The sequence below is a fragment of the Palaemon carinicauda genome, chromosome 23 (genome assembly GCF_036898095.1).
Source record: "Palaemon carinicauda isolate YSFRI2023 chromosome 23, ASM3689809v2, whole genome shotgun sequence".
NCBI classification, from domain to species: domain Eukaryota; kingdom Metazoa; phylum Arthropoda; class Malacostraca; order Decapoda; family Palaemonidae; genus Palaemon; species Palaemon carinicauda.
In genome coordinates, this window is record NC_090747.1 from 92,269,561 (window position 1) to 92,282,060 (window position 12,500).

The 12,500-nt window shown below is 33.3% G+C and overlaps 2 protein-coding genes across 6 annotated transcripts in view; one reads left to right on the forward strand and one right to left on the reverse strand.

Moving 5' to 3' along the window:
- Positions 1-12,500, reverse strand: part of LOC137617241 (glutamate-gated chloride channel-like) — a 959,538-nt gene that overhangs the window by 48,033 nt on the left and 899,005 nt on the right. The gene's annotated exons all lie outside the window — the stretch shown is intronic.
- Positions 9,239-12,500, forward strand: part of LOC137617009 (glutamate-gated chloride channel-like) — a 24,881-nt gene continuing 21,619 nt past the window's right edge. Inside the window, exons 1-2 of the mRNA XM_068346868.1 lie at positions 9,239-9,364; positions 10,338-10,414. Coding sequence (XP_068202969.1) covers positions 9,292-9,364; positions 10,338-10,414 — 150 coding nt within the window. The 5' untranslated portion in view covers positions 9,239-9,291. The remainder of the gene's footprint in view (positions 9,365-10,337; positions 10,415-12,500) is intronic.

Below are 12,500 nucleotides of genomic sequence, written 5' to 3' on the forward strand. Positions count from 1 at the left end.
CAACAATGAAAAATAGGCCAGCGAGGAAAGAAAACATGGAAATAGATAAACTACGAGAGAAGTAATGAACTATCAATTTAAAATATTTTAAGAACAATAACAACATTGAAATAGATCTTTCATTATATAAGCTATAAAAACTTCCAAAGAAAAAATTAACAAAAGTAATAAGATAGAATAGTGTGCCATAGTGTACCCTTCATAATAATAATAATAATAATAATAATAATATTAATCACCTCACTTGCTCCCCGTATTTGCAATATATCATTACCCCCCCCCCCTTTCTCTCTCTCTCTCTCTCTCTCTCTCTCTCTCTCTCTCTCTCTCTCTCTCTCTCTCTCTCTCTCTCTCTCTCTCGCTGTATATATCGAATTAACATAACAGTATTTTCCTTTAGAAATGGAACATACTGATCCTATTAATGTCTTCTGCCCTTACAACCTCACAAAATGTATGGTAGATGCCTTGTCCTGTTGTTTTTCCTCTTTTATTGTCTGGTTTTCCTTCTTATAGTTAAATTTATCCTAATTATATTATCGAAAGGCATACGCATGTTTATTTTTTAATTAACCTCATTATAGATTTCTATATGACTCATATTATTAAAGATGTTTATCATTATTCCTGTTAATGTTGTCTTTCTCTCTTGTTGTCAACTTTGAGTCAAGTTTGGGTACGATAAGAAATTTTCTTATTTGGAGCTGACTCAAAACTTTCTGAAACTTTTATCTCTTTTGATGAGACTTTTTTCCACTGAGTTTGTTCGAAATAAATTACTACTTCTTGAACTAAATGCGGATAAAATTAGTGTAATTTTTCTTTTCCATAAGAACCTCGAAGGAGAATCGAATATTATAAAACTAAACCATGTGAGCACACATTTCATATATATATTATATATATATATATATTATATATATATATATATATATATGTATATATATACAGTATATATATATATATATATATATATATATATATATATATGTAATGTATATATATATACTATATATATATATATGTGTGGGTATATATAGATACATATATATATCGATATATATAGATATATATATACATACATACATATATATATATATATCTATACATATATATATATATATATATATTATATATACATAGATATATGTATATATATATATATATATATATATATATATATATATATATATATATATATATATATATATATGTCCCATGTTGACGGATAATGTGAGACATCGGAACATGGGTTTTTTTTTCACTTTATTACAAAAGGTTTGTAATTACACTATACTGTACATAGCGAACACCCGCTTAGGTGAGAACCTTGTCTACTTGAGCGCGCAAAGGCAACTAACTAGCCCTCGCTATCAAAATGCGATCTTGCTACAACAACATGCTGAGTTATAGGTTTTGTGGAATTCTCATGATTATAGAGTTAATATACCTTGACGTACAACACATATCTTCATACAAGAATTAGGACATATATATATATATATATATATATATATATATATATATATATATATATATATATGTATAATATATACATATATATATATATATATATATATATATATATATATATATACATACATATATATATATAAAATACAGACTTCAGGTTCTTTACCATTCAAATTTATATTTTTAACATTCCTGTGGTATCACTACGTTTAATTACACTCTGATTATTTATTTCAATTATTATATTTTCCCATCAATTGTTTAATTTTCGCAACTTTCAGTGAACTCCAGAAAAGCTTCCTTGATATTGTATTTCCTTTTTTTTATCTTTTTGTATTGATATTTTTACTCTGTGCAATTAAAAAGTGGCAAAACTACGGATTGATTAAGAGGACCGTCCGCTATGTCCTGCTATTTTTTATTCTAATTATTCAAAATACACCATTTCTATATATGTTTTAGACATATATAATACCTTCATCATATAAAAATTTCAAGTCATTTCATCCAAAACTTTTTAATTTATCAGCAAAAGTCATGAATTTTTAATTTTTTTATTAATTATAAGTTTTCTCTTTTTCAGCTGTATTAAAAAAAAGTTTCATAAAGTACATATCGGTTACATTTGAAACAAAGACAACAGTTATTCATTTATAAATACGGTAGAATGTAAACGTGAAACGCAATTAGTGATATACACGAACACAGTTAGAATTCGCAATTTGAATGCAGTAATGAAAGGGAAAGAACGAATGTATTTTATGCTAAATCAAACTTCAAATTAAAAAAGAAAAAAAAGAAGTAATGGTCAGTTTCGAAATTCTATTTGGTTTGAAATACATTTTTTTTTCTCTTTCCCACATTCAAATTGTAAATTCTAATTATTTTTGCCTATTTAATCCATTATTACTTATTGCGCTTTGTGTTCACATTATTTTTTTCTATAAATAAGTAAATATCTTGTTTCAATTGTAACTGTTATGCATATATGAATAGTGTTTTTAATGAAAAAAGTTTCAATATTTCTTTTTTATTAATGTTAATATTTTTCTCTCCCATCGGTGGTTGCTAAAGGTTGATGTAGTATCACACACGCTTACAAAGTTAAAGCAAAATATTGGTTGTGTGATTAAAAAAATGAATTAAAATTCCCCTTTTGATATCCTTGAAATAATGTATCATGCATCGGTCCTTATTAACTCAAATAGTCATCAGAAATACGTAAATGTTATTCAGGTACTTATCTATTACTTATTAATGTAATGGTAATTTTCTTTTGAACAAAATGTAAAATCACTTATCTCAAAATGTACATGAAAAAACTGTATTCAAAATATCCTAAAGGTGAATTTAAGATTAACCTTTCCGAATTCATTTTATATGACTAACCATCAGAATGTCCTCTTGACTATATGAAATAAATTTCTATACACTGTTGTTCTTTTATCGTATCTTGAAATAAACTTACAAAAAGAGGGATAATACCTTTATATTATTATTATTATTATTATTATTATTATTATTATTATTAGCTAAGCTACAACCCATAGTTGGAAAGCAAGATGCCATAAAGCCCAACAGGGTAAAATAATAATAATAATAATAATTATTATTATTATTATTATTATTATTATTATTATTATCATTATTATTATTATTATCATTATTGTTATTATTATTATTACTAGCTAAGCTACAACCCTAGTTGGAAAAGCAAGATTCTATAAGCCCAACTGGGAAAAATAGCCCAGTGAGGAAAGGAAATAAAGAAATAAATAAACGATATAGGAATTAATGAACAATTAATATAAAATATTTTAGAAATATTTGTGAAAAAAATAAGCACATAAATTTGGTCATAATTAAAGTTAATTCAACGTTAGCAACTTTTATTGTAGGATTTTTGGGGGAAGGGGTAAGGGTAAAGGATAAAGGATAAGCAATTACTTTTATTGTAGGATTTTGGGGTGAAGGGGTAAGGAATAAAGGATAATCAACTACTTTTATAGTAGGATTTTGGGGTGAAGGGGTAAGGGTAAAGCATAAAGGATAATAACCACACTTTTATTGTAGGATTGTGGGGTGAAGGGGTAAGGGTGAAGGATAATGGATAATCAACCACTTTTATTGTAGGATTTTGGGGTTAAGGGGTAAGGATAAAGGATAATCAGCCACTTTTATTGTAGGATTTTGGGGTGAAGGGATAAGAATAAAGGGATAATCAACTACTTTTATTGTAGGAATTTTTGGGTGAAGCGGTAAGGGCAAATGATAAAGGATAATCAATCACTTTTATAGTAGGATTTTGGGGTGAAGCGGTAAGGGGCAAAGGATAAAGGATAATCAACCAGTTTTATTGCGGGGATTTTGGGGTGAAGGGGAAAGGGTAAAGGATAAAGGATAATCAGCCACTTTCATTAATGTCAATTAGATTTTTCTCATCTGTAGAGGCATCATGCCTCTGGTTGGGGGAGTAAGGGGAAGATGAAGGTGTGGGAAGGGATGAAGGAAAAAGGAGTATTATAGAAGGGGGCAGACCCCTTTGCTTAGTGACTTTCCCCACTCAGTACCATATGTAAATATCTTCAACTTCCCTTTGGAAGTATCCTATACTGGTTTGTATTTTAACATCGTTTGATTATATTTTCTTCCTCAGAATGACCCTCCAAAAGTAACTGTTTCTGCTTCTGACTTTCTTGTACGTCAATACTCAAGCCTCTGAAGAGTGAATGCGCGTAGTTTGACATATTACCCACACGATCCAATGAAAAACGTCCTGTCTGTTATATTGCAATGCTATTTATGCTGCTGCTTTCTCTCGTTATTTTATATATACTGGCCCTTTTGGCCAAGCGCGGGCTCTTGCAGTAATGCAGACCGTAGGCTGTTTTTTCTGTCGATCAGCAGTATGTCACGATGCTTTGGAATTTCTGGCAAAACTCAATGGGATAACGCACTAACAAGACCACTTCTCTGGTTTTTTTCTAGATTAAGTCAGCTGTTACGCGTTAGCTATTGCTTCTAGAAGAGCCTGTGACATCCCCCTTTCCTTGTAAAGCCTATTATATGGTATAAAACCGGATTAAAGAATTCAGGTAGACCAGTCTAGACGAAAGTCATTTGCCTTTGAAAGGGCGGTAGGATCATTGTTAGCCAAAAATCCCTCCGAAGCACTTTGGACAGAATGGTTCTTGTGCAGGGAATTTGTGTTCTCAAAATTATTTTAAAGATGTTGTAGGGACTAAAAATTGTTGTACCCAGTTCAAAAGGCTTAAGATATGTTGCTCTCACTTTCGTTGATGATCCTGCTCTTAAAAAAAAAAAAAAAAATGAAGGAATTGGGTTTTCACTAAAGGTTTTCTTAATTGCTAAAGGGAGTCTAGGAGGAATCAAGAGTAAAATTGGCACATTTAAGGAAATTTTGGCATACGATACAAAGTGATTAGTAGCAAATGCTAGAGAAAGTTAGAGAAAGATAACTGTTATATTTATATATCATCATCATCAACCGTTGCTTGTCCACTCCAGGACAAAGGCCTCAGACATGTGCTTCCACTCCCGTCTGTTTATGGTCTATTTTTGCCAGTGTATACCCGCAAACTTTCTTAGTTCGTCAATCCACCGTCTTCTCTTCCTTCACCTGATTCGTTTGCAGTCTCTAGGGACCCATTCTGTTAATCTTGTCCTTCTCATTATATGTCTTGCACACGTCCATTTCTTTTTCTTACGTTTGCTGTGAGCGACCAGACATAAATCTCCCACCATCACCTATCCGCACTGGCCACCGTAGTGATGAAAACCGGCCAAACCCCAGACTTGATTTGACATGTCCAAGGTCTTTGTACTGCAGTGGACTATAAATGGCTGCATTTGTTGATATGTATATATATATATATATATATATATATATATATATATATATATATATATATATAATGTGAGATGAGAGAGAATTGTACCCTAACGTAGTTCTAATTAGGCATATGTATCGTCGCTAATTAATTCTGTTCTAAGGTGCTTATCTCAATTAAGGTTAATTTGAGTACCATTATTACAGAATTACTCACAACTACATATATAAGTCTTTTTATAGTTTATATATGAAATATCTATTTTAATGTTGTTATTGTTTTAAAAATATTTTATTTTAATCGTTCATTACCTCTTATATCGTTTATTTATTTCTTTATTTCCTTTCCTTACTGGGCTGTTTTTCCCTGTTGGAGCCCTTGAGCTTATAGCATCTTGTTTTTCCAACTAGGGTTGTAGCTTAGCTAGTAATAATATAGAACAAAAGAGACCTCTCCATAGTTCGATAAATATCTCTGCCACTCAGTAAGTCTTGCTCGAGACTGAAATCGTTCGTTGTGAACTTTACGTCCGAAATCGTATGAAACACGAAACGAAGATTGGTGAAAAGTCCCCTCTCGCTCTTTGATGTCACACAAGACGAACGAAAATATTCGGTTCCGGCTTCGGGTTTATGGTCGCAGGAAATGGAATTACTTTTCAGGAAAGAGATGTTTAATTACTTCGGAGGTATTTTTTATTTTTGTATGTCCAGATTTAGAAAAAAAAATGTATATTTTTTTGTATATTTTTTATTTGCGATCGTGAATATTATTTGGACTTTTTGTATTAGAGATTTTTGATGACTCAAAATATTTATTGTTTATATTTTTATTAATAAGCCAAATTATTTACTGTTCATATTTTTATTAATAAGGATTTTCAATTAAGATATATTTTTCTAGGCTACCTCCTTTGATAAGTCAGATTTCCAAATATATTTTCGTGTTTGTGAGTGGATGTAATATATAATAATATATGAGAATTCAGAGCAAGATTTCAAAATAGTTAAGTAATAGCAAATATTTCTGTAATTTATTGTCTCATATAGGTTTAATTGGCTTGAATTTTTACTCGATTTTTTTCTTAGAATTTTGGTCGTACAAATATCCCGAGGTTTCTGGGAATTGTTTGAGATAGTTTCTACTTAATTTTTAATCGACTAATTATTATTATTATTATTATTATTATTATTGTTATTATTATTACTACTACTACTACTACTACTACTACTACTACTACTAGCTAAGCTACAACCCTACTTAGAAAAGCAAGATTATATAAGCCGAAGGTCTCCAACGGGGAAAAATAGCCCAGTGAGGAAAGGAAGCAAGGAAATAAATAAACAGTTACAACATCAAAACAGATATTTCATAAATAAACTATAACAGCCAGTTCAAAAAAAAAATGCTGCAAGTTAAGTGGATAAGGTTTTCCCTTTAAAGTTAATTCCTTTGATAAGTGGTAACTCCAGAGGAAACAGGATACAAAGAATCTCTACAATCTACATCTTTTAATTGACTAATCAAGAATGAAGTAGTCCAATATAACAGCTGCTGTATCGTTCACCTACAAAAGACACTTTAGCGGCCATGTTGAACTGAGACACACGTGCGTACATTGTTCCAGCCTCCGTTTCCCTTCTTGCTCTTCCAGCATGTATTCCCCTTCTGTTCCAGCACCTCTGAAACACCCTGTAACCAGGAATTTATAAGGCCTAACTATAATCCTTTCCAACGCTTTCGTCTTCCTTTTATCCTACATTCTCTCCATAGGACCGGACCGCTCAAACAATCATAGTCCCTCTTATCTCATATGTATATATACATATATATATATATATATATATATATATATATATATATATATATATACACATGGTATCAATGTCAACATATCATACTTCTTCCTCTCATTACATGTAGCAGAATGAGCTCGTCATAAACTGCTTCATAAATGTATGTGTATGTTCGCGTGCCCATGTGTACGTATGTATATATAAATTGAATGTATATGTATATGATTATATATAATATTTATTCACAATATTTACCTTCCAACAATTCCTATTTTACTAATACGTTTTTTTTTTTTTTTTTTTTTTTTTTTTTTTTTTTTTTTTTTTTTTTTTTTTTTAGTTACAAGTATATTGTATTCGGAACGCTACTTCGCTAATGAGTGCAATTACTGTTTGCAATTAAGCTTTATTTTTGTGCATTACATTTAATGCATGCAACCCTATGTGCCAGTGTCATTTTTAAGCATTCCTCATTTTTTAGTGAATACTGAAACAAAGCTAACAATAATATTGCATTTGTACTTTTGAATATTTTTTTTTTCAAATGTATGTTATCTTGGCATGGATATCTATTGTAATTTTGTAAAATCATACATTCTGTGTGTGATAAATGTCTAGTTTTACTTGTCAAAGTAAGGGTATAGCTTCCGTCTGACTGTCTTTGTACATTGATCGCTTATTCGTGACATTTCACAGTAACATGCGCTGTCTGCGTCAGTGATTGACAGGTGTCAATCAGGGCAAAGATCATTATTTTCTTGCTTTTACTATTGTTATATATTTCAAATATTTGTATTTGTTTGGAATTCTGGGATTTTGATGTTGTATATCTGGAACTCCTAGCTACGTGTTTATGTTACTTTTAAATTTTAATATAATTACATAAAAATATATGTTTATAGTCAATTCTTTTTAGTTAGGCAGATTTGCTCCGACTCGCAGGGGTGCCCTTTTCGCTCGGAAACGTTTCATGATCGCTGATTGGTTGGACAAGATAATTCTAACCAATCAGATAGCAGGAAACTTTTCCGAGCTAAAAGGGCACCGCTGGGAGTCGGTTCAAATGCGCCTCATTAAAAAAATTTAGTATAGTTATATTGTAATTTTTTTTTTAAAGTTTTTGGTAGGAATCATTGTCATTAGCAGACTAAGCGTAAAAAAAAGTATTAGTTAGTCCGTATGCTTCCCTTGCTTTTGCTCTGCTTCATTTTTAAGGTGGGGGGGGGGTGAGTTTCAACCATTCAACCCTGCTTGATGCTACTAACTTGCTGGCACACCATAAGCAGTAATGCTCTTTGTAGCCTTTCACAAATTCTCGTACATTTAACATGATTGTATAGCTCTATAAGATATCTTTTTTAGTTTATCATTCACAACTAACATACTGTACAGTGATTTATTTATTATTGCTCTCTCTCTCTCTCTCTCTCTCTCTCTCTCTCTCTCTCTCTCTCTCTCTCTCTCTCTCTCTCTCTCAACAAACGACTTCCCCCGTAAACATGCTACATGTTTCTTGAGTATCGTCTCCCTTCCTCAGGTTGGAGGAGAGTGGTGAAAACAATGCATAAGCCAAGGTTAGTGTACTTAATGTAAACATCTTTGCTATGCTCGACAATATACCTAAGGGAACTGCACTCCTCAAACGTCCTTTGGAAAGTTTTCATGTCCTGGGAGAAAGGGGATATGATGAATGTATCATCCATGGATCTCACGTAGACGTATGGACTACATATCGACCAAAACTGTCCGGTTCAAACAAAGAAATAAACATAATACACAAACCGAATTGCTCTATGTTCTTTTGTTATCTTGTAAAAAGATTACAATGATTAATCTATCTCTCTCTCTCTCTCTCTCTCTCTCTCTCTCTCTCTCTCTCTCTCTCTCTCTCTCTCACCAACTGTTTTCCCATCAATGGATCGACCAAAACAAACAAGCACAAACAAAATTAAAAACCCAATTGCTACATAGCCTTTTGTTATTTTGTAAAAAAAATTTATAACATTGATTATCCTTTCTCTCTCTCTCTCTCTCTCTCTCTCTCTCTCTCTCTCTCTCTCTCTCTCTCTCTCTCTCATACCAATCGTCTCTCCCTTGCCCTTAGGTACCCGAGGCACAGCCACCCCCAAACGACGGAGCCGCCCCACGTCAATCACAGAACCCGGGAGAAGATGCTCCTGGATGAGATCTTAGGCAATGGCACCTACGACAGGAAGATCAGACCATCTTCAGTTCACAAGAAAGGTAAATAAAAAAATTTTTTAAATAAAGATTTTCTGAATCACTGGTTCTTTTTATGTTTTCCTCCCAGAGTCTGCAGTGGATGGATGCATGCTGTGATCTCTGATGGTGAAGCTAGACTTTAGGATTTCTTAATTAGTCTGACAGTATTGGTTTGTGAACGTAATATATTTGTTGATTAAATGGAAAATAAGGCAATTAGCCATTCTATCTCTGTTTGGATGCCTACTCAAGCCATTTTTCATTTAAAAAGCGAACCTAAAGTCCAGTTTTACCTTATTAAAAAGGATTACTTTTAAATTTATACCTCCTGGCTAGTACAGTGTTAACGTGTTTGCCTAGCATTCGCATGACAGCAGATCGATCCCAACCCGGGACCGTGAGTTTAAGCTGTTTACTGGGGAGGCCACTGCTGTGGTTGGGCACCACAGTGGTGGGGTTGGGCTTGCCCGGCTGACGTTCTGGTGAGCATCTATTCTGATGAAACTGGAATTAAAACCAGACACTTTTGCCTTTAATTCCACTGCTAGTTTGTACATACATCAAAACTATTTCTATTCCCGTTTAGTGTACCAGACTGACCCCGGTGATCACCTCCAAGTTAAATTTGGTAATTAATTATATCAGCATCTTTATCTGTTTCTTCTTGATTGTGACCCTGGTCAAACTTGAATGATTTTTTTGCCGTTCTTATTTCATAATTCTCTTGGCAAAAAAAAAAATGAAGAAAAAATAATTTCAATTCTAAATCCCTCAGAAGGACTTTCATATTTTCAGGATAATACTACTTATATTATTTGCATTCATGAACATTTTGTGAATCATTGATACATCTCAATAAAGATTTTTTCGTTTTTTTGAAATGAGTGAGATTTAAAAAAAAAATATTTCCGTCTTATATTTTTTTTTCTATTTCAGTATTTTAATGATTGGGACGATGCATTAATTTTTTCTCTTCTACATTTTCCCCTAACAGCTGAGGAAGGCGACTTCACTACAGTCATCATCAACATCATGATTCGATCTATAAACAAAATCGATGATTACCACATGGTAAGTATTCACAGAGAGAGAGAGAGAGAGAGAGAGAGAGAGAGAGAGAGAGAGAGAGAGAGAGAGAGAGAGAGAGAGAGAGAGAGAAAAAAAAAAAACTTGAAATTTCCAGTATGGTCTCATTACCTGGTTCGCCGAAATTCTCTAAAGCGAAAACGTACTTGTATAATGAGAGTATATTGGCAAGAAGGAGAAATATGATGGGAAAGTAAAGAAGTTTCCCTCCATATTGACGCCATCGTTCACCCTTTTGCCGTGACGTCTTTCTCGGAAGCGAATTCGAAGCAGTGCTGCCAGGTCTAGCTGTTAAAATTTTCCCTAAATTACATGATTAAATTTCCCTGATTGACACAGTATTTGTAATTTTTCCTGTTAGTTTTCTGAAATTTCCCATTTTTCTTTATGTATTTTCAAAATTTTTCCCTGTTTTCCTGTAGCCGACTGAATTTCCCTAAAACATGGAAATTTCCCTGTATCTGGCAGCACTGATTGGGAGTTGTCCTGTAAAATAACGTCGTGGTAGCGAGCTTCCTTTTGGTGAAGGATTCTAAAGAAACACACACACACACTTTCATGTGTTTCCTTCGGCTAACACATAGATAGAAGGGAATTAGTTGCCACAAACGTAGTTTCAGGGTTGAATGTTCAGCAAAAGGGTATTGTACACCATGGTCTAGGTATACTGTGTATGTACTCAAGAGTCCTAGACCGTGGTGTATGCATACTTCAACTAATACACGCTTGGAGAAAATTAGCTCCTCGTTTATTGTTTGGTGAAACTAGAAAGGCCAGAAAATGGTTACATGTTTGAATACATAAGTTATAAAAGTCCTCCTAGTTATGCAATGTACTCAAACCTTAGTCAGGTTTTCCAAGGAGAACATTTATCCTTCTGTATACGAGCAAATTGAGAAAGAAATTAGTTTTTGTCTTGAGTGAACAACTGTTTCATTATCATTTGTGAGTAGAAACAAAAATATAAAATTTTACTTTTAAATGGCTACACCGTAAATTTTCATGTCCGATTAACTGGATGATACGTTTTGTATACATGCACTTTACAGATGTCTTAGCCAACTCCTCCACTGAGAAAATTAGTTTTTCCCTTTTTTTAATTCTGGGGATTTCTTAAAAGAAAAGTTAGTGACGGGAGAGTGGCTTCATCTGTAGGATTTATCTAAGCAATAGTAGACCTATACCACTGAATCAAAACTTTCAGATGAAGAAAATTTAGTTCCAAGTTACTCTTGTTTGCTTTCCTATCATCAGCCTATAAGTAAGTCTTAATCACTTTGTCCTCCACCAGTTAATGACAGTGCAACATATGCATTTTCCTTTTTACTGTGTGGTTGATGGATATGCATTCCAGTTGAAGGTTTAAAGGTCACTCATGAATGGCAGAGGCAAGGGACAGTGACATTGCCCTTGCAATCAGGACAATGCCTTAGAGATTGACCATATATTATATGATCAGCGCCCAAGCCTCCTCTCCGCCCAAGCAAGAACCAGGGAGGGCCAGGTAGTGGCTGTCTGGCTCATAAGGATGGTAAGGTTGCAGACACTATTGGCACTTACGAGTCTGTGCGTGACTCGAACCCCCGTATGGCAAACACCAGACATAGGCGTTACCAATCAGGCCACAACAACCCCTGGAAATATATTACTCTATATTCTGCATCAAGCCAGTATACCAAACTTGAAGTGAGTACAAAGAAAACAACACCAACACTGGACTTCTCTGTCACAGTCGCTGTAACGGGTGAATCCAAAAGAATATTGAAGAGCAATGCATACAGACAACACATCCACTTTTGCATTAAGCCAGCCTATTCCGTGTGCATTTTCTAACTCGGTCTTATTTCCTGCTATTAAATACATGTTTTCTAAACCAACTTCCTCAACACCCCCAAACATTTCCACTATATCGATTTATTAACGGATTTCCATGGGTTTATGTATGCCATTTGCAGTTTTTCTCAACTTTGAATTTTTCACATACTGTGTGTGTTTCTTAGTAAACAATTGGACCAGTCTTTATCTAGTCTAAACCTGTTTTTTGGTCCATTTCAGTATTGCTATTTTCCTT